At 38.9% G+C, this 26546-nt stretch overlaps 4 protein-coding genes across 4 annotated transcripts; 2 read left to right on the forward strand and 2 right to left on the reverse strand.

The window, feature by feature from the left end:
- Positions 1-1833: 1833 nt before the first annotated feature.
- azin1b (antizyme inhibitor 1b) lies at positions 1834-8287 on the forward strand. The gene is made up of 11 exons (XM_061059516.1): positions 1834-2026; positions 2817-2960; positions 3606-3802; positions 4049-4222; positions 4456-4628; positions 4863-5076; positions 5179-5253; positions 5467-5632; positions 5894-6003; positions 6496-6701; positions 6796-8287. The coding sequence occupies exons 3-11, from the start codon at positions 3701-3703 to the stop codon at positions 6869-6871; spliced, it is 1296 nt and encodes a 431-aa protein (XP_060915499.1). The 5' UTR covers positions 1834-2026; positions 2817-2960; positions 3606-3700; the 3' UTR covers positions 6872-8287.
- Positions 8288-10817: 2530 nt separating this feature from the next.
- adnp2b (ADNP homeobox 2b) lies at positions 10818-18108 on the forward strand. The gene is made up of 4 exons (XM_061059505.1): positions 10818-11129; positions 12168-12289; positions 13917-14021; positions 14256-18108. Exons 2-4 carry the CDS (start codon positions 12182-12184, stop codon positions 16977-16979), a joined length of 2937 nt encoding a protein of 978 aa, XP_060915488.1. The 5' UTR covers positions 10818-11129; positions 12168-12181; the 3' UTR covers positions 16980-18108.
- Positions 18109-18370: 262 nt separating this feature from the next.
- Positions 18371-20540, reverse strand: ggcta (gamma-glutamylcyclotransferase a). Its single transcript, XM_061059517.1, has 4 exons — positions 20301-20540; positions 19066-19211; positions 18838-18970; positions 18371-18733 (listed from the first exon to the last, which is right to left on the reverse strand). Exons 1-4 carry the CDS (start codon positions 20415-20417, stop codon positions 18608-18610), a joined length of 522 nt encoding a protein of 173 aa, XP_060915500.1. The 5' UTR covers positions 20418-20540; the 3' UTR covers positions 18371-18607.
- Positions 20541-22062: 1522 nt separating this feature from the next.
- snrpd1 (small nuclear ribonucleoprotein D1 polypeptide) lies at positions 22063-25828 on the reverse strand. Its single transcript, XM_061060134.1, has 4 exons — positions 25674-25828; positions 24956-25032; positions 23184-23375; positions 22063-22380 (listed from the first exon to the last, which is right to left on the reverse strand). Exons 1-4 carry the CDS (start codon positions 25685-25687, stop codon positions 22304-22306), a joined length of 360 nt encoding a protein of 119 aa, XP_060916117.1. The 5' UTR covers positions 25688-25828; the 3' UTR covers positions 22063-22303.
- Between the last annotated feature and the right edge of the window lie 718 nt (positions 25829-26546).

Below are 26546 nucleotides of genomic sequence, written 5' to 3' on the forward strand. Positions count from 1 at the left end.
TGGAATCCAACTTGTGGCTTCTTTGCTGCATGTCATTCCTTTATCTCCCTGATTTACAAATGTATCTGCCCTGTCTAATAAAGGCATAAACATCCCAAAAATACATCTGAGAAAAAAAAGGTTCATCATCATACTGCCTGGGGTGAGTGGGGTCCTTATATCAGAGATGAAACATCTCTTGCCAGCTTATGACATCAAACAAGGCTAATGGTCTCTTTGCAATTCTCAGACAAACTTTCAAAAGAAGATGAAACAAGAAAACGCTGAAATATCTACAGGTCATCTTTGAATCCCAAGTCAGGTTCAGCCTGTATTGCTTAAGTTATCTCCTCCAACTTAACTCATTCCAACCTTACCTTACCTCACCCAGTGTTAGACCAATATTCAGTGTCTAGTATTTAAAGCCTTATTATGCCCTGCGTGTGATGTCCTTTAGATTCATTGTCCCTAAATGTAATACACACACACTTGAATCCAAAAGCGACATTACACAGGACTATTCAGAAAATATGGTATGTAATCGTTTGTTCAAAGTAAGCTATTTAGCTGTTTTAGAAATGCTTTAAACAGGGGCTATTTGATTAACACTGGCCTGGATGAACAAATAACCCAATAGTTCTCCTAAAGACAGGAGTACAAAATTGGGTCAATAATGCAGGAAGATCAAGGACTTTGAGAACTCAATTAAGTGTTACCTTAGGGTTGGCAAAGACAGAGCAGACCAGTGCCTATGAAATAATAATTATGGTGAAGTTTATAAAACTACATAAAATATGTATTTTTATCTAAATCAAGACACGCCAAATGAGCCTTTACTAGACAATATCCTCAAGTTTATTTATGATTATATTATATATTCTTTAAACCCTCAACGTGAAGACTGGGGGCCAGCTCTCATTAGTGCACATGTTGCTCAAGATAAAAACAAATGAAGCAACATTTACTACATCTTATAAAGAACAGAGAACTGCCCTACTGACATTGTATATATATATATACATATATATAACCATATATATTGTATAAGTCTATTTTTAATTGCACAGTTTAAGTTTGATTCATCTAGGGGGATTCTTTAAATCTTTTTTTGGGGGGGTTAATATATATGTATGGGAGGGGGGCGTCGGTTTTGTGGTTAATTTGTAACAAATGTTTCATGTCATGTACTTCTTTGTAACCTGCTACTGCATGCTTTGAATTTCCCTCGGGATCAATAAAGTATCTATCTATCTATCTATCTATCTATCTATCATTGAACCCATAATTCTGGTTTAAGGAATTACATAGACTTTAGAATAGAATACAAATACATGACACAATGGAACATGTAATTTGTGGAAAAAGATAGATCACTATACTGAACAAGAAAAGAGAGCAAATCTAATTATCTGTGAATTAATAAGATACATTTAATTATGGCCCTACACATTTTTTTTCTCGTTTACAACAGTCAAATTCTTTAAACAAATATTATTTTGTATTTGTCTGAAATGTGTTTTAGATTAACAATATAGGCCTAACTATTGATTTTCCCCCTCCCTTTAGCTGGAAGTGAGCCGTATGAAAGTGTTTCCTCGTAATTGAGAGCAGCTGAAGTTGTACAAGTGTATCTGAATTATGTCATGTAAACAATCCCCGTGGAGGTCTTGAACAGGTTGACTGAAACGAGAGGCCATCTACGGAAAGTTTATGGTTATGTAACGTCAGAACTTCAGTAGCCTGTGTGATTTTCGGAAACGCATATTTGGTATGTTCTCAAAATGCGAAGAGCTCATTGGTGGAACTGAGCATTAGGCCCCACCCCCAAGGACCGTGGATTACCTTTTCCACTTCCCCTGCTCGGCTCCAGTAGTTCTCCACCCATCGGCCGATAGAGACGACGCAGTTCAACCAACACTCGTCCTTCATCTAACCATATGGCAACATCAGCCTTCTTTCTTTCTTGTATCGTTGTGCCCACTACTCTTTAAAAATTCCGCCGAAAAAGAGAAGACGATTTTCCCAAACATTCTGGCCGTTTTCTCACGTAAGTAAAGCACTTGGTTTGAGTTGGATCCAGCAGACGGATGTAACATGGCGGGCTGCTCTTTCTGCCTTCTTGCCGCACATGACAGACCGATTCATTGAGTTCTGTATTTGACTAATCTTATGGTAAATTTAAAGAGGTGTTAATGAAGATGTGTCACTGTCTCATTCTAGTGGTTATTTGTGTGTTGTATCAGTGCTGGTGGTTTGTTATGCTTTATTAACTAAATACAGCTTCTTCCTCCGACGTGCTGTCGGCTCCAGCTCTCGCGTTAGCAGCGTGATTCCTCGCAATGGCGGTGCTGGATGTGTCTGTGTTTTAATTTTAACGTGTTAATCTGTAAACTTAAAATACATTAGTGTCGTTAGGCTTTGGTGTTTTGTTTTGGTGACGCAGTGTGATAATATTTTATCAATGAGTCAACTGTAATGACAATTCTGTTAAATATACACCCACCATATGAACTCATAAGTGTTTTTAAAATAGGGAGCTGAGATAATGACTTTGTCTGAATAATGCATTGATATTTGTTGGGTTAAAAATTAAGCCACGTGATTGTGAAGTGCCGCGAGAGTTGCTTAACATATCGATTGTGTCTGTTAAATTTTGACCACAGTGACAGATATGTTAAAAGATAGATTATAGAGGTAATAACAAGATTGTTGAATGACTGACAGGCCTTGCCACGGATTTTGAATTCATGTGACTCTCTGCTTGTGATCGACTAATGCTGCCTGTTCTGTTCTTCTTTCATGTTGTAATCTTGTGTTATGAATGTTTTGTTCCCCAGGGCTCCCCTGTCTCTGCACAGGTGTATGAGCGCTCTCCAGAGGGCCTAGGGGCGGCTCTTTACCGGGAGCACTTTGACTTCAACGCTGAGCCGCCTTGGGATCCTAGCTGATAGCGGGACAGGTCCATCTCCTGACTTGTCCATGTGAGTGACTCAGAGTTGCTTGTACACACAAAAAAAAGCATGCTGGCTTACGCATACACCTGTAGCAAAGTCCAAGGTTGTTGTGTTCTTATAACTTATACTTAGCTCAAGGAGATTAGACTCTGGCTTGTGTTGGATTTTAAATGTTTTGATTTCATTGTTAAACTATGTTTAAGATAAGATATACTTTATTCATCCCAGCAGGGAAATGTAGGTGTTCCAGCAGCCAGCATACATACAAACACACAACACACATACATACATATCCCACCCATACAAAAAACATGATCCCACAATACATAGCCAGGATAAAAAAGTGGTATGGATGGTCCATGTGCATAAGTAGCTGTTACTCATAGATAACAGTACAAAATACTAGCTCTAGTTTATTTTTTAATGGTTTATTTTTGGGATAAGTTGACATATTTATGTTTAGTACAATAAAGTGATAGGCTTCTTATCCTCATTTTGTTGTGTTAACAAATACAAAAATGGGTTTTATGTGTCAAAGGAAATGGGTGTTTGTCAAAGCTCAACAGCCCTTTTCTTGTAAATAAATTTGCTAGGTTGAATTGCTGTGTAACAAGCAAATCATTGTAGTTATTTGTAGTAATGATGTTTATGGTTTGTTTTTATTTGTTCCAGTTTGTTGCATACCGGCAGGACCCATTGGCTCAGTCGTGACCCTTGACTTAATTATCCGATCTTTATGATTGTCGGCTTAGCGGAATACGGTTGAGATGAAAGGAATCGCTGACAAACCTAGCTTCATCATTGAACTCCTGGAGGGAGGAGTGACCCTTGAAGATGTTATTGACGGACACATCTGCCAACAGACTCTGGTCAGTTCTACTTTCCATGCCTTAAGTAGTCTCAGTTAGCAGCTAAGAAAAATCCCCAAATGCTTCAGATGTCTGTAATACCCCTGTTATCAGCCCATTAATCCATTTAATCAATTTGCTTTCTCTTTTTAAATTCTAAGGCAGTTCTTGATATCAATATAGACATTAGGAATAATCCAGGATTTGAGGGGTACATTTTTACGTGGAGATGATTTTTGTACTTAGTTCGGCCTCTTGTGTTTTCAGGTGGAGAAAAGTGCGTTTGTGGTGGGGGACCTTGGTGCCCTGATGCAGCAGCATGTGTGTTGGCAGAGTGTGGTGCCACAGCTGCAGCCCTACTACCCAGTCAAATGCAACAGCAGCCCTGCTATCGTCGAGGTGCTGGCCTCCTTGGGCCTGGGCTTTGTTTGCACTAACAAGGTAAACTTCACTGAACCAGATTCAGATAGCTTTGCTCTATTTACAAAACGGCTCAGTGACATGTCCTCTTGGGAATGCACTTGACATTTTGGGAGCAATTCCATTAAAAGCACTTATTTGATTAATAGTAAGCTGATGACTATTATCCTTTCAAATAATGAAAAACACCCGGTGCCAGTTTGATTGGGCGTTTAGACTGTTATTATCAATGATGTGTGTCCTCTTTCCCACAGGCTGAGGTTAGCTTGGTGCTGGAGCACGGAGTATCACCAGACAACATCATTCTGTCAGGTGTTTGCAAGCAGGTGGCACACATCAAGCACGCTGCCAAAAATAACATCCAGCATCTTGTGTGCGAAAATGAGGCGGAGTTGTCCAAAATTTCCCGCCTACACCCAAATGCAAAGTGAGTGTAGCAATTTGACAAACATGATCTATTACATACTTTTTCATTCCTTGTGCATTAGTTTAAACCTGAAGACTGTTTCAATGCAGTTCTTGTTTTGATGCAGAAGTACGCCCTTCTTTGATTTGGGGTGAAAATAAACTTTGTCAAAGTAAAAGAGATGTATGTAGCTTGCTTAGAGAAGTGTTTGTTTCGTGTTTTGAGAACCTGGCTGATATTTGGATTTGTTTGTAGGTTGCTGCTGCAATTGAGCACCAAGGCCCACGCAGCTGAGACTAGCATGACCTTCGGTTTCTCTCTGAAAAGTTGTCGACACCTGCTGGAAGCAGCCAAGGAAATGGGGGTCCAAGTGGTTGGGGTTACTTTCAACATCCCCAGCTCCTGCCAAGACCTGCAGGAGGCCTACACACACGCGCTGTCAGATGCCCGCTGTGTGTTTGACATGGGGGTGAGTGTTGTCTGGAAACTGTCTTTGAATTAGTTAAAATTGAATACAAGTCAACTCTTAAGATTATTTGAGGCTACCAACTTTTTTGTTGCTTGTTTTCAGGCTGACCTGGGCTTCAACATGAACATCCTGGACATTGGAGGTGGATTTACTGGCTCAGAGTTTCAGCTTAAACAGGTGAACAGCTGCTGTATGATGAAGGACTTGAGAGCTGATTTTATTACCAGCAGTAGCTGGCCTATCTTCTAACAGCCAAAATCTTGCATGAGTTTCCTATCACTCCTAACATATAAAAGCTGAAGTTCATCTCTAAAATAATATAGCGGTAATGTGGAGTTCAGATTTTTTTATTTGGAATGTCTGTCTGATTGTGTCTTGGCATGTTTTCAGGTTGAGTCTGCAGTCAGGCCGTTGCTGGATGCGTACTTCAGCCCTCTGTCTGGTGTTCATGTGTTGGCCCAGCCCGGCACCTTCTACGTGGCCTCAGCATTCAACTTGGCTGTTAATGTGATCGGCAAAAAGGTGGTGACCCCCCAATGGGATAATCTTCCTCAAAGTGAGTGACTTAATTCCTTCATGAGTTCTTTTTGTCTTCAGTACATCAGTTAATATATCTCTAATACCATGAATAAGTGCATATCATTATATTCAGTCTGAGAAAATGCAGAAGAATTTGTGTTCACAATTAAAAAAAAAAAAACATTTTTACAAGGGTATTACATAATAAAACAAACCTATCAGATCAAATCTCAGTTTTAGATAATACAGCATGTTCTGTATATCTGACATGATTTCCCTCTGTATTGACTTTACACAGACGAGAACAATGAAGATACAGAGTTCCTGTACTACATGAATGAGGGTGTTTATGGCCCATTCAGCCGCAAGCTACTGGGAAACACCATCACTGCCCCGTCTGTACACAAGGTTAGTAGGTCTCCACCCAAGAGAGTCAGCCCTATTCATGTCTCAAAGAAGCATCTGATGGCAGCTCTTTAAATGTGATCACATGGGTCATGCATTGGGAGTATTTCGGTAGTAACTCATATTGCCCCATATAAAGACCCCACAATAAAGGATATCTAATCATAGTTTTCTCTGAGGTAGGGACAGTCAGAAAATATAAAGCAGACCCACAAATTGCTTCGGTTAGTGATGCAAAAGTTGGATCTTGGCACTAAAGGTGTAGGTGGTATCCTTATGTCAATAAATTGCTTGCAGCTAACTAAGTTTAGGTAGCTAGTTGGCTAATACAAAAATATATTTGTAAGCTACCACAAGACTACAGTTACAAATGATGTTTCATCAGTTCTCTCCAAAGGTATCTCCCCTCAGTTGTAGACTTAAATCCTGTTGATAATGATCTCTCTTATTTTGAATGTTAAATGCCATTTTTAAACACACTCTTCCTCTCTGCAGCGCGTGTTGTGTGCTGAGGAGGCAGTGTTTCCCAGCAGCCTGTGGGGCCCATCACTGGACCAGCTCGACTGTGTGGTGGAGCACTGCCTGCTGCCTGAGCTCAGCGTGGGGGACTGGCTTCTCTTCTCTAACATGGGGGCGTGCAGCCTGGAGGAGTTAAGCTCCACCCAGCTGCCCATCTATTACACTGTCTCCACCTGTGACTGGTGAGTTAGCATGTGAAAGTGTGCCATTTGAGCGAATGTTGTAAGATAGAAGACTATAAAGAGAACTGTTCCTGATGCCTGTTGTCGTCCACAGGTACGTAATGCAGGAGGCCGGTGTGGCTCTGGACAGTGTCATGAAGAATTTCTCCATGGTACAGTTCGGTGCGTAACCATCCTCTGCTCCTGTCCCATATTATATTAAACAGATCCTCCTCAGCTTCGGCTCTCGCCATGTGAGAAGAGGGGTCAGTGGGGTTTTTGGGACGGGGCTAAATGTGGTCAACATTCCAGCCACCTTGGAAAACGCAATGTGTCAGATTAAATCTTCCAGGAATTTGACTTTTTTACCTCTCCAAATTGATTCAAAAATAGTTATTGAATACCTCATTGGTCTATAATCTAATCTGGAAGATAATCTTCTTGATTTTGCTCCTCCCTCCAATGGATATTTGTCAGCTCAAAGAACTCTAGCCCAAGCTCAAATGACATTATGCAACAAAATGGACGACTCGTTGGAGATGGGATCCCTCAACGTGTTTGAGGGGTTTTTGTTTCCTAAATCAAATCCACTTTACAAAATGTACAACTGATTCAAATCATGTTCTCTATTGATTACCTGTTGACAGTCGTGTAAATCATGTGTCTGATCAACTCACATTTCATTTGACTTAAGATGATTTTTGAACCGAATTAATGCTTCATGTGGATTCTGTACTTCAGACCCTTCACTTTGCATAGTTTAAACAAAAGTTAAGATAATGATGTAACCTCTTCCTTTAATTGCATCTCACCTCAATGCATTTTTATTTATTGGATTCAGATATAACTGGGGCATATTCAAAGCTCCATCTTTAAGTGTGTTTTGCCCAGGTGTTAAGCTGTGTCTAACAGTGTTTTTCTGATAAGATATTGATGTGTTTTTTAACGCTACATGGATATAAATTGTGCTGTGATCTCCATTTGTGACCTCAGTGGTTTCCCTTTACTCAAAAGGCATGTTACACCCTGATGCACTCCTTGCCTCTAATAGAGAGCGGTCAATCTGTTTTCAAATGCACAAAATCTTTTGTAGGTTAAGAAAATACTGTAATATTTAACAATGCAGCCCTGTTTTTTCAGATCTCCACATTACTCTCTTTGAAAAGGGGATTCATCCCTTTTCCGAGATCTGAAAAACCAGAGAAGAAGTGATTTTTGGAGAGTGCTCAAACATAAATGAACTTTATGTGGTTGATGTGGATGTCCCTGTCTGCATCTCTCAAGTGAAAGACCTGCTAGTTGTACACAGACCTCTCTTGGGCAGTGCAAACAGAAAGCCAGACCTTTCCTCATGCCTCTTTGAAGTAACGAGGGAAATAATGCACAGTCTCATGTACAGCTTAATGTCTCATGTTTAATATTATTAAAGGTGACCTGACTTAACTGCAGTTTTTGAAGAATCCTGCCCTTGTGTGTTACAATTGAATAATGTATTGATTACTTGCTCGTCTAAGGCACTAATGGACCATAGCCTGTTTTTGACTGTAAATTGTGCTTGTTAAAGTGATGAAAGTGATTAATTTAATACATTTCTGACTTAAATCATGCATCTTGTCTGTGTCATCATTGGAGGTGTGTTCTTGATAGTATTATAAATGTCAGCCAACAAATCAAAGCCATATGCTTCTGATCGGCTTTGGAGTTTTGCCAAGTGAGTGTTTCTATTTGTACATCAGTTCAGTGTCCTGAAAACAATTGAGGGCTTCATATGCAGACAGGACTGAGAACTTCTCTGCTGTTGATGTATTCAAAAGTAAATCATTAACCACAAGAACATCTACATTATGGAGTCATTCAAATTAGGTGAATCATCTCTACCTACACTCAACACACACATGAATAAAAAGTTGTACCAAGAACATTTTCTGTTTCAACTTAAATGGCTGTACATTTTCCCATGGCTTCTGATTCTATACTCTTGGTTTAAAACCAGAGTATTTGTAGTGATGCTATTGTATCCCAAAAAGTAAAAATTTAAGTTTAGATATATAGTAAAATGGCAGAGATATTAAACCAAATCTGTGGCCAGAATTCAGCATTTAAACAGTGAGACTGGCTGCATTGATTGTTCCATGCTTGAACGTATTGATGACAAAAACAAAATAAATACTTCTGTTGCTTCCAGTAAAAAAAGATCCACATGTAAAGTTTGTCATCTCCACCTCTTGCACACTTAACAAGGCGATCTTTTATCTGCATGTTTGTGCTGAGTTGCTCCTTTTCTAAGGTCCTTGCTTGATCAGTTTATAAAATAGGATATAAAACTAGTTTTCAATTAATATACAAGATAGCCTGAACCGTTGTTCCCTCTAATTCTCAACTAGTTACGATCCAAAAGTCAGAAGAATGTGGGAATGCATAATGGAATTGTTTTCTTCCTTCAGAGATGATTGCCTCAAAATAAATGACACCCCCCTCCCCCACTAACAGATTGATGTTGTATGTGAGAGTGGATGCCAACTCGAGGGAAATCTGTCTCTAGGAGGAGCCATTATAGCTCACGTTGAGTTTAGGGTTTAAGTGTTTGTTAGGGATGATTTGTATATGTGAGACAATATGACTAAGGAAATAATAAAATAATGGATGTCACCATGTCAATGGGTGAAATGAATTGTTGCTATGATGATGATAGTAAAAACATGGAGAACATTTGAGTCTGCCAGGAACAATGCCACCCCTCCTGCACATATTGACACAGAGTAGTATAGTAACAAAAATACTTTGCACTTACATGGTAACAACATAAATGGCATAGACAGATTCATGTGTTGCTCTTTGGGATCACATTCATTTTCAGTAAGACTGTACATAATTGAACTGTGAGTGGTTGATTCTGATAGGTTTGATTAATTAATGTTATTTTGACTAGAGGGAATCTCTCAGATATCTGATGAGAGCAGTTGCCCTTGAAATATCTTTAGTAAGTGATAACTTTACAGTTTCAGGTCAGAACCAGCCCAACGTGTCTGTGATGTGAATAATTACTCCTCTTTAGTACATAGGAATATAACTGTGTCTAAGGGTTTTCTTCTGTTTACCAAAGAAAGTACATGATAATGGCATGCTTTGTATTTGCAGATGGCTCAACAGTCAATTGGACCTCGTTCATCAATCTTTTTTTATCTTTGATCTATATTATCATTCATCACTAAAATATAACTTTTGTTATTTAAACATAATCTGTCATCAGTCTTCCATCAAAGTTAGAATGACAGAAGGGGCAAACTGTAATGGATAATTACTGCGTAAATCTGGTGTAGACAAAGTACGGTCTAAACCACTGGAGTCACAGTACAGATAGATAGCTAACTAACGATTCAGTCGTCAAAATGGCTTAAGATTAGTAACGTGAGAAATTTTAGGTCAAAAGTACAAAGAAGGACATTTAGATAAAGTATCGCTACCTTGTACGTTTAAAAGACAAAATGAGCAGTTACGGGCCGTAATTTTAACAGGTGGCTCGGGTTTTGCTCACTTAGAGGAAGAGTGGACATGTTTGTCGCTAAGAAAGTTGAATGCAAAATGTTTAATCTGGAAAAAGATTCGAATCGACTTTCAAAACTAGGCATCACTTAACATTAAAATTTGTCAAAAAAAGGTTAGTTATCGATATACATAACTTTGGAAAAGTAGCTAGCTATTTTTCCTTTTTTTGTTATTGGTCAACATTAAACAAATTGTAACTTTAAAATATTCTAGCTAAAAGATTTGTAGGCTAAGAATTTACCTTCATCTCCCATCAAAATGGTGGTCCATTTCAATTGGATGTGAAAAGTAGCATGATATGACATCACACTCTAAGGACCACCCATTTAGCTCATTTTCTCGAAGGCTTATTGGTTAGCCTTAGTACTGTACCACGTGACTGACACCGTAGCCACGCCCCCATGCCTAGCTATTTGTTGTTTAGAACAAGTGTCCAATTAACAAGTCAGTAAATACATGAAATTCAAAGAGATAGTGATGGAAATTATCACCTCAAGCTGTGAAACTACAAGTTTGAGTGTTTGTGAAAGAACAGACAGTGATTTAGTTTTGGGACTGAGAATTCTCCTATTGGTCAGTTTGTCCTGTATGCAAATGAAGGCTTCTACGTCAGATCCTGAACCTGTGCGCCATTTTTTCCTCAATAGGGGAAGAAAGGGACAAAAGCTAGACCAAAATTAACTTATCTTTACAAAGCTCACCTTTCACATAAGACTTCACCCTTCATACCTCGGTGTATGTAGACAGATGCAGCTGCTCGGATGAGTGTCTGCGTGCAGCCCCAGTAGCAGACGCAGCTTACGGACACGCACAGTTGAGGGCCGGCGGAAGTGGAAAACGGTAGCCCTGTTGGAGGAGGCACAGCGACTACTAACGTTAACCTACGCCGAAAGATTGGACGAGGTAAATATCGTAGAGGAGGCTGTGGGCATCATCAAGTGTGAAGACGCAGCATGGTTTAGTGACACGGCTCGTCGTTGTCAGCGTGCTACCAGGATCTGTAAAAAGACTCTACACACACAAACACACTTAGGTGTTAGCATGGATAGCAGCAGTGTAAAATGACAGGTTGTTCATCTGTAGACATTTAACATCAGAATGCACACTGTGGACTCGCTGGAGGAATATTATTTTCTGACACATCAGGAAAAAGTCAAATAATTATTTATACAGTTGTGCAGAGTGAGATCAGCTGTTGCATAGAAGCATAACATCGCATTGCTTGTGCAGACATAATATTCATCATGTGCAGCCATGCTGTTGTTTTCTTTCAGAGTTTGCTACTTTATAACCTCATAATTACGATCATTCAATCTCGTAGGTTTTGTGTTGCCAGCAGTTAACGTGATGTAATGGCAAACCTTATAATCTTAACACTTAGTAACTTAATTTTTAACAGAATGACTTGATTGGCTCATGGACATGTATACTGGCCTATTTGTCTTTACATTGAACACATCATCTGATTTTGTATCTGTAGTAGTGCATGCCTTTTACTGTTCTTCCATTATGCAGTAGAAAATTGTGGTCGCTTTGTTGGCCATGGCCAGGAAATATGTCAACAACATCGTGATATATACATTATATATAATATAATAATAGACATATTATTCATAGGGCTGCAAATAACGATTTTATTTAACCAGTTTGCCATTAAGTCCATATATATGTCAAAAGGAATTTATAGAAAATGTATAGAAAGCCAAATGTGATGTCTGAAGTTTGCACCTTTTTTTTCCCAGTTAACAAGGCATCTTCATTTACCATCAAAAATAACAAAAAACAGCAAACATTCACTTTGAAGAAGCTTTAAACATGGCTTAAAAGATAAACAGATTATCAAAACAGTTGATTAATCGTTGTAACCCTGTTTAACTGATACATTATTACAGTTGTATACTCCCAACTTATGAGAAATAAACACTTGTTTTCTTTTGCAAGGCCTGTAAAAAACAATGTATCAGCTTCCAGTTGGAAATATTGAGAAGATCCGAAAGGCAAGGAAGGCCGTGAAAAACATCCTGACTGAGATAGGACTTGAAGACTGCCAAAACCTGCTGAAGGTATGTGTACTGTTGTATATTCGAAGATTCTTTCTTAAAGTTGCAATATTATCATCAGATTTTATTTTCATTTGTTAAATCTTTAATCCTGCATGTCTTACAGTGACCAACATAATACCCCAGTATCTGGCCCAGTGCAGATTACTGGTGCTGTTTGTTCTCACTAGCGGTGGGTGTCACCAGAGGCCTCACAATACGATATTATCACGATACTTGAGTCCTGATCCGATATTATTGCGAGTTTAAACATTTTGCGATATGCTAATAACTGCAATACAATATATTGCGTTAACTAATGATAATAACTAATAACTTTTTTAACTGTAGTTTAATTGCAGTAATTATTAACAATGCGACTTGTTCAAAATGAATTGTGCAACCCCTTCAGCAATCCAAAAAATGTTATACTGATATAATAAAGTATCCATACTTGTCGGCCATGAGATGATATAATATCGGCATGCAAAATATCGCGATACTATGCTGTATCGATTTTTTCCTCTAGTTCTCACATTCGGTGTCAAAGCCTGCTGCCAATACTTAACGCTGTCTATGAGAAAGTCAGTTCATCCATTAAAATGCTAAATGCATGTTTTTTTCTTTGGGTTTTGCTTATAGTAAAACGAAGTATAACAGTATAGAAAACATGGCTCATCTGCATTAGGCCCACAGTTTGTAAGACAATTAACAACAAGGTATTTAAAAAAGGAAAGTTATGCTGACTTTGCTGAATATACAACATTCATACTCATCTGTTCAACATTCAATCCATTAATACATTGAGCAACAAACTCCACACTAAGTGCAGCAACAGCCTCCCAGTTGAAATAGTTTCTAGATAAATTAACATTGGATCAGATTTAAATTGATGTAGTCAGTCACACATAGATTTCTTTCTTGGGTTGTTATGGCAACAAGTGGGATTGGATGGTCTGATGTTGTGTCTACTGTTTGTGGTATCGTTTATTTCTTACATGGATATGCTGACCCATCTTTCCTTGATATTCATATTTGAATATTTGTCATTATTTTTATGTTTATTATATTTGATCCGAACCTCCTCCCAAAACAACAGGTCAGTAAACTGATAGAAAACCATCCAATAACTCTAAAACCTCATGAAACTGGTCTGGATGGGTTTTTATTGACATGCAGACATTTTACTCTTGTGATATATGACATCATAACAACTCAGATATTAACAGTGTGTAGATGCCTTTGTCAACTATTTTGATGTGCACTGCCATATGAGGGTGCAGATTTTACACACAGGCAACTCACTATGTATTTTTTTATTATGTGGGACTTAAGGCATTTGTTGTTTCTCCTCAACATTTATCAGATTGCTCTAAGTGCAAAATGTTGTTTTATACAAGTAAAACATCATATTGTACATCATGTGACTCCACCTACAAGTAATGAAGTTGAATACAATCTCAATCAATAGTATGAGGATTTTGTTAAAAATGTACTTGAAAGTTGTTATGTAACTTCAAGGTGATTTCATAAGACAATTTAGCTTTCTTTTAATTTCTATTCTTATTCTCAAAAATCATTCGGCAGAACTTTATTTGTGTCATCGGAATCCTTAATTATTCTTTCTTTTTTGTGTGTGTTTACTTTGCAGGATCTAAATGAAAGCTCGGAGAAAAACTCAGACGAAGATGATACCTTTCAGGAAACTGAGTGGGTTGATTTCACTGATGGATACAATGGCAGACTATATAAGAAGGTCAGTGTTCCAATAATAAACACCTTCTACTGAAAAGATTATTTCCAAGTTTGAGTTTAAAAAAGATTTAAAATGTTAATGAACTTTTAGTTAACAAATGTCTACCTTACCTTGTGGTATAAGTTTCAGATGTGTAGGTTAGCATGATTGTAACATTTGTACTGACTGTGCAAAAGAACATTGCTCATTGATATAAACTGAAATAACCGGCTGTTTCTGTTTCTTTCCATTTAGTGGCCTTATCGGTCGCGATCTTTGTGCTGTAACCTGTGCAAGTACTCCACTAAAAACATCTACAACTTCAGGACCCACGTCACTCGCTGTCATAAATATGTACAGTCCTTCTGTTCGCTTGCGCCCTGTTCTCAGTGCCTCTTCATCAGCCACCCTAAGGTGGTCAAGAAGCACATGATGTTCTTTCACACCAAACTAGCCAATCATGTACAACCAGCAAGGGAAGGACCTGCACTCAACCATCGTGGAAATGAGAGGTATCAATGCAGAAAATGTGGATTTCCAGCCTCTTCCATCTTCATGTTGAAGAAACACATCATCCTCAAGCACCTGGAGAGAATGGCAGAACAGTTTATCGGTTATAGATTACACCTTCAAGGCACCACATCTATAAAGATCCACTGCTGCAAGGTGTGTAGGGTGAACACTGGGACCCTTGACCAAATGTTGCATCACATGCTGGTGGAGCCATCGCACTATGCAGTGAGCACACAAGTGCAGAGCTTAATTTTTGAGAACAAGAACTATACCATGAAATCAACTCCAAACGGGAATGGGTTGTTTGTGACTTTCCCGAGTATCGCTCCTAAGCCGCAAACAACTCAAATGTTCAACAGTAAGTCTTTGGTGCTGCCAAGTAACGGCCAACCTGCTGGGACTGTGGTGACGTTACAGCAACTAACAGGAAGTACAAACAGTACAACTCTGATCTGTGCGCCTGGGACCAACCAAGCTTTCTTACCCCCCCAGGCATCAGCGCTGGTGCAGCTAGCTAGTGCTGAGGCTAAAGGTTTGCTCCAGCCTGGTGCCACGATCGCCCTCAGAAGTGCTTTGCCCCAAGGGCCATCAATGGTCCAGCTTCCAACAGTGTCTAACGTGTCTCTCAAACAGGCATCAATGACTCTGGCTCCTCCTCCTTCTCAAGCACAACAGGCTCCACAAGCACAGCAAATCCTTCTCCAAACTGGAATGCAGGCCAGCTTAACAAGTGGACCAGTATCGAAACCAGCTATGGTCACACAAAATGTATCAACCAACCAAATCACCCTACAAGGTACCATGCTGACTTCACAGTCTCTGTTGAGTCACCTGATCCCAACCGGCAACAGAATGAACGGCATGCCCACATACACTTTTGCTCCGCTGCAGGTAGCAGTGCCAGGAAATCAGAATACAAATACCCCTCTCAAGCCGATCGAGCAGACAAGTAACTCCTCACCACAAACCAAGAAATGGATTACCTGTCCACTTTGCAATGAACTTTTCCCCTCCAATGTCTTTGATATCCACACAGAAGTGGCTCACCAGACAAAATCCACCTCAGCCAAGTCAGAGAGTGTGGCGGCAAGAGCAGCCTTCTTAAAGAAAATGCCAGACAAAACTGTCAAATGTCTCACGTGCAAAATTCTACTATCAGAAAAAAGTGTCTTCCAACATCTACTCCATGGCCTGAATTGTTTGTACTGCTCGGCTTTGTTCTTTTCAATCAGACAGCTCGCTGAGCATGTTAAGATACACAATCCCTCGAGCAAGGCATACTGTGATTTCCTGAGACAGAAGTACAGGGTCTACACAAAGGGCTCTGGAATCCTGTTTCCTTACTTTGACGTCAACACAACCGCACCCAAAGAAGTTCTAGGAGACGTCGAGGTAAATCTCGCCCTGGTCACGAATTCACTCGACCTCATCTTCTTTAAGTTGCAGCCCACCAGTCAGCCAGAAATATGTCCAGCGCCCTTGAAAATAAACAGCACGTACTGTCCCTTCTGTGATGAAAAGTTTCAGACCGAGTCCCAACACCTGCAGCACCTGAAAGAAAAACATTTTGTGGCACCTACCATTCATGCCATACTCAAGACAGAGGCTTTCAAGTGCATATACTGCAACGGTGTGTACACAGGAAAGGTCACCCAGCAGGCCGTGATGCTCCACATTCAGCGATGCCGCTGTTCACCAAAGCAACCACAGCCACAACTCCCCAAGGCAGCACCGGCACAACCCCAGCCACCGCCAAAACTAGTTCAGCAGCTCAGCCAGCCTTCCGGACTCTACTTTCTCCAAGTGCCACAAGGAATGACAGTGAAACAAGCTCTGGCTCCAGCGCGAGTGATTCCACCGGTGCTCGCTGCCAGGCCTGCAGAGTCAGCAGCAGAGATACAGTCCAAGCAAAGGCTGGAGGCCGCGTTGAAGGAGGTCATCCAGGCTAATAAACGAGAGAGGGAGGAAAGGGCAGCCATGCGTAGGAAGCGAGAGCAGGAGAGGTTATTGCCCCCACCAGAGCCTGTGATTCAGATCGACCCCACAGTCAAGCTAGCATTGGAGCCAACACCAGCGGAGCGCCGCAGCAGCGAGGAGCGCAGAGATTTCATATCCAAATACTTCAACACAAACCCTTACGCCAACAAAGCCGAGTCTGATGAGCTGTGCAAGAGGCTGTCGGTCACAAAAGCAGAGCTGGCAGCTCTCTTCAGCAAGAAGCGCAGCAAGTGCATGAAGAGTCTCAAGAGCAACACGGCGGCCATTCTCCTCGGATTCAACATGAAAGAACTGAACAAAGTCAAGCACAACCTCCTCGTTCCAGAGCCACCTACAGCAGATACTATAGAGCTTGCAGATGCAACGGAGCCGGTGCAAAAGAGTGAAGATGGACCAGAACCTATGGATGAAAGTGGAAATGATAAGGTTTCAGGCGGAGAACAGGTGGAGCAGATGGAATGTGTTTAGAAGATGGAAATGACCTGAAAACGGCAAATAATGCAAATGCTGCTATCCCTAATTTAAAACAGAATAAAACTGATACTTTAATGACGGCCTCTTGTGTTGATAGTTACTAGAGAAGTTCATTATGCAGTGTACACAGTGTATTCCCCAGCATACAGTTACCTGAAAGTGAGGGCAGTTTGTTAATGTAGCCTTCATTAATAGTGCTTTTCTTTTTCAGTACGCTGTCGGTGGTTCATATTCTAATTTCCACATTTATACAAAGCCACGTTACAATGCTCCTTAAGACAAAATAATCAAAAACAGATTTGTTGTCTGTAAGATATTATGGTGTCAGTAGTATTTAGCTGGTTACAATCCCTCATATTTTAATCATACTGACTTCAACTAAAGCACTGATTCGCTCCTGTTAAATCCTTCCTTTTTTGCCCCCTTTATTTAAGCCCCTTTGGAAAAAAAAAGTGATTTGGTACATCATCGCTTGTCTGCTGATATCCAGATTTACTTTGCACCCATTGACATAAAGTTGATTTTATATTATATTGTGCTTTCTTTTTATACATTTGTCTTCGTTTAATACACTTGGACCTATCTCTGTCTTGTGTACAGCTATGTTTTTTGGTTTTCTCATTTTCACAAGACTCCCTCCTCTACATTTAAATAGTTTGAGCGAGGGAGGAATGATTTCTGGTTTCTTAGCAAGTGTTCACGTTACAATTTTGGAGAATGTACACATTTTCCGAGATTACAAGTTTTGGAGAATAACTAGAGCTGATGAACACGTGGTTGTCACAAATCCAAAGTTGCCTGCATGAGCATTTAATTCATCAGATGAAATTATGAGTTGTGCCATTGTGAAGCCTACATACTTGTGGGCATTTATCTAGACATTTAACAAAGCATACAAAAAATGATTGGGTGTTCCACATATATCTTCTGTTCTCCTGACTGCTGTTTTGTTTTGTACTTTATTTGTATTTTCTATAATTCCACAAGGAGCAACAATGTTGGGAGCGGTACTTATTCTCATTCTGTCCAAGTCCAATGAGTTATAAAAAATAAAGTGGTTTTCTTTTACATAATAATTCATTCATTTTGTTTTTCATTTCCTAATAAAAAATATGTAAAACCAGCTGTGTTAGAGCATCCTAATGTGTTTGTTCCTTGTGTTACTATAATGTTGAAATAAGTGGAAAAGTCTCATCACTTCTTAATCAGCAGAAAAAGAAAATAGTTACACATTAAAGAGACTCCAATAGAAGGCTGAAAGACGTTCATATCAGTGTTTAATAGACTCCTTAGAAATAATGGAAGACAATTATCTGCCAACAATGTACATTTTAGTTTCTAACTTTTGTCAACATACTTGACCTGCCAAACAAGTCATCATATACTACTGTAAGTGCATGCTGTATTTACTTCTGGTTACATATTGTTGCCGTGACGATGTCTTGACCTTTAAAGTTGTGACTAAGAGTTTTTTTTTCTATCCTATTAACTAGAACACACTACATTGTATACTACTGTTTGTAACATTCAACTATAATCAGTGCACTATTCCATCATTATAATATAATGACGTCACATGTAATTTGTCATCTAATGTTTCCAAAGTCAACAACAATGAATTTCTAATTCATTGCCGGTCTGATTTGATCAAGGACTGAGGGGCCACTGTAGTTGTTCGTTGGAATGGCCTGCAGCTTTTTCATATACTCCACAGGTAGTCCGTTTTGCTCTGCACCTAGACACACCACCTTAATGATAAAGAGAGAAAGAAATGCAGTGAGGCTAACACGTTGATTTAGCCACAAAAACACTGTTTTGTGTTGTCTATGGATCAGTGTCAACATGCTCACACCTCTTTGTACTGAGGAGAGGGAGGACTGGGATGGAAATTGTTCATCTGGTAAGTCCTGCAGAGCATCAGACCTTTATCAGTCTCAACTGAAACCTCCAGTGGAGAGTACTTTCCCAGGCTCACCCCTTCTTGTCTGATGAAACATTAAGAAGAAAAAGAATGTGTTGGTTAAAATGACAAACATTAACTCCTGAACTGGTTGACGGCTGGGTGTTTATGCTTTCTCACTCGTCTAAGCTTGTGATATGTTCATCGCTCAAAGTCCAGATTACCCCCCATACTTCACTTCCAGGATGAGAGAGGATTGTTGCAACTCCTCCATGCCAAGAGTTGTTCGCATGTTGCTCCCACAGGCCAAAGTCCAACTCATAGTCCTGAACACAAACAGGGGACAGTGGGTTATGTACAATAAGATATTGATATTGATGAAGCATTGTGTATTTCAAACAAAAATGTCTTTCATTTCACTGGGACGTAAAGAGTAGTGCTTTGTTTGTTTTCAGCAATACCACAGTGAGTTTAGTTTGCTGTTAGATATCACAGCTGGAGTACACTCAGGCCCTGTTGTTGCAGGTGGCCATGAAAAGATGAAACTAAGCTGAATTCACGGCAGTCATTTTAAACCTTTCACAGCAAACTAGTATTCCTCTAGAGCAGTGGTCTCCAAACTTTTTTTCTTGCGGGCCAAAGTGTTAGAATCGCTCGCGGTCCACAGGTTGTTTTTTTTTTAAATATAGTTGAAAAAATAGTAAGACTTTGTAGATCAGAATCAAAAGGCTCGCTAAAGAAACCCTTTCATAAAAGGAAATCAGATATTTTGATTTCTTCGTTCTACTTTATTTGTTTTTTTTTCTCAGAATCAAGCCTGTAACATGGATCATTTTTTTTGGAAAAGCTTTCTTCATTTAGCTCAGGTCATTAAATGGTTAAACAACAGTCCGCTTGTTTGCAAAAACTTTGCATACGTTCTTTTTCATAGTTTACAAAAAAATGTGGAAAATAGTAAAAGCTGTAGATTTAAAAAAAACAACAACATACATGTTACTGAACATTTTCTATTTTAGGAATATTGTTCAGCCCTTGTTAACATGAAAAAGAAAAATAAGATAATGTGCCAATCTTAATCAAGGCCTCGGGCCAAAATCTTCTGATTCTTTATTTGAAGTCAGGGGCCGCAAAAAATCCCAAGGGCCGCACTTTGGACACCCCTGCTCTAGAGGATTTCTCTCATGGCACATTCACGATCATTAAGCGAGCTGTGCTGCGTTCAAGATGTGTTAGTACTATAGTATAGTACTCTTAACACTACTGTTCTTTAATATCTACAGTATATGTGGTTCTCTTCAATTAATTAATTAATTAATAAATAAATAAACGGAAAACTACTGACATATGCTTTATTTGTATATCTGACTTAATACAGTTGCTACAAAATAGAGCTATTGCACTAAACAGTAAGTTACCTTCAATCGACCAGTAGTGCAAAATAACGCCGAGGGGTTAGCAAGCTGCAGTCTTTCCTTTAGCAGGTTGCTTCCAAAAGCGAAATACATGAAGAGACCCTTAGCAACAACAGACATCTTTTCCTTTGGTGAATCCTGCCGGCTGGACGAGACATAAGAGCTAAAACCTAAATATTAACAGGGATGTCTGTTTACTGAAGGAGCTGCGCGAGACTCTTCCAGTGTTGTAGCTCCCTGACTGGCACTTAAAGGTACAGTCAGTGTAATAAGCAAAGTCAAAGAAGGCTGCAGCATGTGCAGCACCGAAGCGCAAGCCCCTGACGTAACAAGTGACCCTGGCGTGACGGAGACGTAAGATATGTGTGTGTGTGTGTGTGTGTGTGTGTGTGTGTGTGTGTGTGTGTGTGTGTGTGTGTGTGTGTGTGTGTGTGTGTGTGTGTGTGTGTGTGTGTGTGTGTGTGTGTGTGTGTGTGTGTGTGTGTGTGTGTGTGTGTGTGTGTGTGTGTGTGTGTATGTGTGTGTGTGTGTGTGTGTGTGTGTGGCAAACTCTGTGGTCATACTGTCAGTGACGAACTAGAGAATAATACAATCACAATGTCAAGATGTTGACTTAACATGTATAAAATGTAAAATTACATAAAATATAATTTTTACAAGATGTTTACTGGTCTTGTATTGCTTAAATTTACTAAGAGTGAATATAGCTGGCTTAGCGTGTATGAACTGTGGTTTATAATTTTAAATAAACTTACCATGTCTTTGGGAAAACAATATTCATAATTATTTAAATGTCATTAAATTAGGTTTAATAGCTAATCATTAGGGTCTCATCCGTCACGCCAGGGGCTGATGTTCTGTGGCTGCATCTCAGGGAGGAAGTACATATGCTATCCTAAATCTAATCAACTCTGTGGTCATACTGTCAGTGATGAACTAGAACTGTCCGTTATCAAGAATAATACAATCACAATGTCAAGATGTTGACTTAAACATACAGGTAGACTTCCAAAGCTTTACATTCAGGTGGTTGAACACGGTACTGAATCAAATTGTACCTTTTGTCAGAAAATGTTCATATTACGTAAATGAGATAAAATGATAAAGCTGTAAAATACTCTTCACCCGCACACCCTTTGGGTCTGTCATTAAGACCACTCAATCAAGAAAATATTCATTTCTCCATTTGTAAGCCTGAACATTTTTCTAATCCAAGGTTTTGAACTTAAATACATTGCCTATTTTAAGTTATTTAGATTTTATGAAATCAGAGATTTACCAAACTTCACCTGTTGGATCTGACTACTTCTGAACTATTCTTGAAACATGTTCAAATATAAAGAGTATATTAAGATTAAATGCTCTCCACGTGACCCTCCAACCTAGAGTCAATGTGCACACAGAATGCTGACACACTGAAGCTTCAGTATTAAACCAGCTCTGCATCAGTCATGAAAACTGTCTGCACCCTAACCCCCTCTCCATTTTTCAAAAGCATCTCCAATATTTATCCTAGCATTAACGTTAGGTCTACGTTGTTGGGGCGTCCAAAACATGTTATGATATGGTAAGGTTATTGTATGATTTACCTCATATCTCACATATTAGATCTTTAAGTATTGATTTAAGAAAACATTTATTGGCATGTAGACACACAGTTCTGTGGTTTTACTAACCGAGGCCCAAATGAGACTCGGGATTCAAAGATAAACGCTGAATGCCAGCTCTGTTAAATTTATTCTCAAATCAGTTTAGTGAATACATATTTCTGTGAAAAACACTTTATTTAAATCAGATAATGAAAACAATGTCAGGTTAACAAAATAATCCTTTTACTAAACTGGAAATAATGCAGAGTCAAACTTCTCCTCTTAAGGATTTTAATGTACAAAATGAGAAAAAAACAAAAATACATGGAAATTCACAAAACGCTCCGTCTGAAAAAAGAAAAAAAAAGATCCTGTACAAACAGTGGGGTTGAGGACGGCAGATGTTGGGCCTGATGATCATCTCCTTGGCCCGCCACGGCCTCGTCCCCTTCCTCTTCCACGGCCTCGTCCTCTTCCACGCCCCCGTCCAGCCACTGAGAAGACAGAAGAGAGTGAGAGTGAGAAACAGTAGCCAAACATTCACAGCCCGACCAGTTTAACCAGATTTATATTAATTAGTCATGACTTCACTCTTCACATCAAGTGAGTGTCTAAAACTTACAACAGACTATCAAAACAAAATAAAGATATTTAACGCAGCAATTTCACCTGATCCCATGACATGCCCTGTACAACACGCACCACCATCAACTATAATGGTTTGGTCAATCAGGAAGAAAGTGTGTAGTATAGTTATCAATAATCACTGGTTACTAAGAGCATCCTTTAAATCATTAAAATGCATACAAGGGCAAGATTCGTACAGTCTCCTTGTGTCAGTGATTGTAGTGTTTTTATCTTTGTATGATGCTCTTTCAAATCTAGCTTACTCTCTGTTCCTCTAAAGTTTCCTACTGGTACATCAAGACTGTTGTCTCAATTCATGAAAAAAGTACAAACACACAACTTTTGTATAGACCATAAAACCAATTCAATCTGCGAGTGTCCACTTTTCTTGCAGTGCCATGAAGTTGTTGTTTTTGCCTCAATACATCCTTAGGTTTAAGTCATATGTGACCGACAGTGGGTTAAAAACAAAAAACTGTTTAAAAAAAACAACTAGTGTTTAGCAGATAGCTGATTAATAAACAGACACATCTGTGTCACACCTCAAACTCCACAACCAAACCCAAGAGACTAGCACAACTAATACCATCCAATATTACAAGAGGAAAACACTCAGACTCAGTTATAGTTATCTGTACTGAACCTGGATGGTTTTTAGGACATTTCTTACCTGCTTCCCTCTTCTTGGACTTGATCTTTGGCTCAATGTCAACCAGCAAAGTGTCCAGCGGGAGGCTGTCCGGAAGAATGAAGTAGCGGATGTTGTTACCGCGGATACTCAGTGATTCCAGCTGAGTGGGCTCCCTGTTTTTCAGAGTCATTTTCACCGCTTTCAGGTGAGTGTTCATGCTCACATCAACACCTAAATGAGAAGAGAAAGATTAAAGGGGATACCGACTTGAATGCACGTCAACAAGTATTCTTATTCACAAATCTGCGAGGGAAATAACTGCAAAGACGAAATACAAATACAAAGGTGTATCTCCAGAAGATTTGAACTGACAACATTTTTAAACATTTCCCACTTTTGACCCAAAGCATTTAAAATGTTTTTAAATATAGGCAATTTTTTAAAAAACAACAACGTTCCAGTATTGCATTGTAGCGTTGATCAAGAAAACTGAATTAAAAAGTAGTGACAGAGGGCCCACAAACTGTGTGGCAGCACACTTAAAGAGTAAACAGATCAGCCCCTGAACATTTTGTCTTCAGACACAAGGACATAAAGGTAACACAAGCATAAAAAAACTACTATTCACATCCCCTTGGATGTAAATATATATAATTCAAATATTGTGGAAATGTATTTATAGAGCATATAAAAAAATACAATTCTCATCTTAACAATTATTTCAAAGAGTTAACACGGCGTACTTTAATATTTCATTATTAGTTAAAGGTCTATAGTGCTTCAATTAGTCTGTGTAGTAAAATGATTGATGATTGGTAGTAAAGGCTGCCACAACTATGTTTATTTTTGTCATGTACTGCAGGTCAAAAATGATCAAAATGAGCAATCGAAGTTGAACACTTCAATACATCATCACTGTAGGATGGTTCACAACCTTTATCATTCCACCACAGAAATTGGTCTAAATGTACTTTGTTTAAAAACTTCAAAGAACCAGAAGCCACTATGCCTTGCGTTCCTGTGATGTCTTTAAACTGTCTGTGCCTCGTGTCCGCACGGAGCTCGGGAAAAGAGCGTTTAGTTTTGCTGCTCCCACCGCAGGGAACTTTCTCCAAAATGAATTGAAAATGGCGGAGCTCATTTCACTTGAAGCCTTTGGCTCAATCTTGTATAAAATATGCAAGACAATTGTGCCTGTGTTTCTGATTTGTAATCAAGATTCTGCACTTTATCTGTAAATCAATTTTCACATTGTAAATTATTGTTCTCTCTTAACTTATTGTTTGTAAACTGTCTCTTTATCATGTAATGCTTTTTGATGACGTGTGCTGCTGCCTTCTTGGTCAGGTCGCCCTTGTGAAAGAGATCCTGATCTCAATGGGTTATTTATCTGGTTAAATAAAGGTTTAAATTAATTAATTAATTAATTAATTAATTAATTAAAAAAAATAAAAAACCAAAAAACACACAGTACTGACATAGAAAAGGACAAGTTGTAAGACAACATACTTCAACACCACCAAAAAATCAGCTAAAAGCTGACTTGAATTTATAGTCCTTGAAGCAATTCAAGTAATGGAGCAGTTTGACCTCAACCAAGTTAAAGTATGTAGAAACAATTGTTTTGTTCTGGTCCAGCTGTGATAGATGACCTTTTGTTTATGATCTGCTCATTTATTGTTTATAGAGTTCCATCCGGGGCGTTCGGATTAAATTATACTTTACTATGAGTGTAGTCACTTTAACTTGGAATTAAATAAATCAGTATTTTTAAAAACATATTTAAACACAGTGAAGTAGATATCACTTACCTGTGATGGTGCCGTGGACCTGGGTGCCATTCTTCAGTTCAATGGTAACAGTCTCATGGCTGAGTTTCATCAAAAATCTGTAAGAGTTCATGAATAAGATTATTAATACGAGCACACAACCTTTCCCTTAGAATACCAGTATTATTTCACCATTAAATAATGATTAATAATTAACCATTATCCACAAACACTCAAACAAGTCTTCAGTTAGCCATGTAGCTAACGAGAGCTACCGACTGAAGCTTTCAGCAGCTACACAAAAACTTTCAGGGAGGACGTTGAAAATACGATTTTCCCCATCTTTCAAATATCGAAGGCAGAGGTTACTTAGGGACTAATATTTATGTCTACAGTTTGGTTAAATCGTGTTGGTAACGATCAGTAAACTTAGCAGACACTAACAAACAGAGGGCCTTCATGAAAGAGATCATTCATGACGGTACACAAGAAACAATGCAGATATCACAAACTGCCTTTATTTACAGCCAAATAAAAACCCTGGATAATTAAGCGACGACTGCAGTAGAGTATGTGCCTGTCGGGGTTATTTCAGAGCCTTGTACTCAGTTTTTTTGCAGTGGTTCATTCATTTCATTCATCGCTTCCCGCCTCCTAAACGTCACCCAGTTTACATCTGTATTCATCCACATGATTAACAATGTTTTCATCATTTCACATTACACCACTCGATAAACGGTGACTTCTCACGTCAACTTACCTGACTAGTTTCATGATGGTGATGGATTATAGAGACAAATCCTCCACCGAAGAGAAAAATTACAGCGCGCAAGTGGAAACACAGGCCGCTGTTGTACGATGTACGTTTCTGTCGCGCGGATACGACGTCATCTAATGAGCGCCGGAGAAGAAAAGACGTTACTCACGACAACAGTGCCTCCTAATGGTGGAGTAGTATCTTTAATCTTCTGGGTACGATAAGGTGAGTTTGTCTGGTGTGTTTTTATTATATATATATAAGTGTGCGTGCCTGAAAGGTTAAGGGGCTTACCTACGATTTAAAATAATATTCAATGTTTTTAAAAGATACACAGATTCTGCCTGAAATAGAATCCACCACTGAAACTTTTGGTTTGATAAAATAAAATATAATAAAATAAAATAAAATAAAAAATAAATAAAAAAATTAAATTAAATTAAAAAAAGAATAAAATCCTGCTGGAGATATAGTTATATCCATATTCCGTTACCCCGGTGAGGTATACTTCACACGCTCTTTCTATGTATTTAGTGAAATCAAAGTGTTCAGGTAGTAAGTTTTACATTCATATACAAAATATACTTCAAAAAGGACATCAAATGTTCTGTTTGCTGGTAGTGTTGTAGTTTTCACTGTTTGACAGTAGATGGTACTACAGAGTTGATATGTTGAGTATTTTACCACCCTGGTGTTGATTGGTACAGTGGACCTTTGAATAGTTCCAGGACTGTCATTTAGCGTAGGCATGTTATGGGTAGTTTTCAAAAGGACAAGTTTTGGATGATCCAAAATAAGAATTTGTCTTTACAAGTTGTCCTTTTTTAATTCATGATGTTTGAAGTATAAAGTTTACTTGATATAGATAAGGATGGT

Source organism: Labrus mixtus, chromosome 16 (assembly GCF_963584025.1).
Source record: "Labrus mixtus chromosome 16, fLabMix1.1, whole genome shotgun sequence".
NCBI classification, from domain to species: Eukaryota; Metazoa; Chordata; class Actinopteri; order Labriformes; family Labridae; genus Labrus; species Labrus mixtus.

Excerpts from the sequence above, each read along its gene's own strand:
- azin1b (XM_061059516.1), top strand. The coding sequence starts at position 3,701 with ATGAAAGGAATCGCTGACAAACCTAGCTTCATCATTGAACTCCTGGAG. Across the intron at positions 4,629-4,862 it reads CGCCTACACCCAAATGCAAA|GTTGCTGCTGCAATTGAGCA; the intron begins GTGAGTGTAGCA and ends ATTTGTTTGTAG. Across the intron at positions 5,633-5,893 it reads ATGGGATAATCTTCCTCAAA|ACGAGAACAATGAAGATACA; the intron begins GTGAGTGACTTA and ends GACTTTACACAG.
- adnp2b (XM_061059505.1), top strand. The coding sequence starts at position 12,182 with ATGTATCAGCTTCCAGTTGGAAATATTGAGAAGATCCGAAAGGCAAGG. Across the intron at positions 12,290-13,916 it reads ACTGCCAAAACCTGCTGAAG|GATCTAAATGAAAGCTCGGA; the intron begins GTATGTGTACTG and ends TTTACTTTGCAG. Across the intron at positions 14,022-14,255 it reads ATGGCAGACTATATAAGAAG|TGGCCTTATCGGTCGCGATC; the intron begins GTCAGTGTTCCA and ends CTTTCCATTTAG.
- ggcta (XM_061059517.1), bottom strand. The coding sequence starts at position 20,417 with ATGTCTGTTGTTGCTAAGGGTCTCTTCATGTATTTCGCTTTTGGAAGC. Across the intron at positions 19,212-20,300 it reads GCACTACTGGTCGATTGAAG|GACTATGAGTTGGACTTTGG; the intron begins GTAACTTACTGT and ends GTTTGTGTTCAG. Across the intron at positions 18,971-19,065 it reads CATATCACAAGCTTAGACGA|ACAAGAAGGGGTGAGCCTGG; the intron begins GTGAGAAAGCAT and ends ATGTTTCATCAG.
- snrpd1 (XM_061060134.1), bottom strand. Across the intron at positions 23,376-24,955 it reads GGTCCACGGCACCATCACAG|GTGTTGATGTGAGCATGAAC; the intron begins GTAAGTGATATC and ends CTTCTCATTTAG. Across the intron at positions 22,381-23,183 it reads GTCCAAGAAGAGGGAAGCAG|TGGCTGGACGGGGGCGTGGA; the intron begins GTAAGAAATGTC and ends CTGTCTTCTCAG.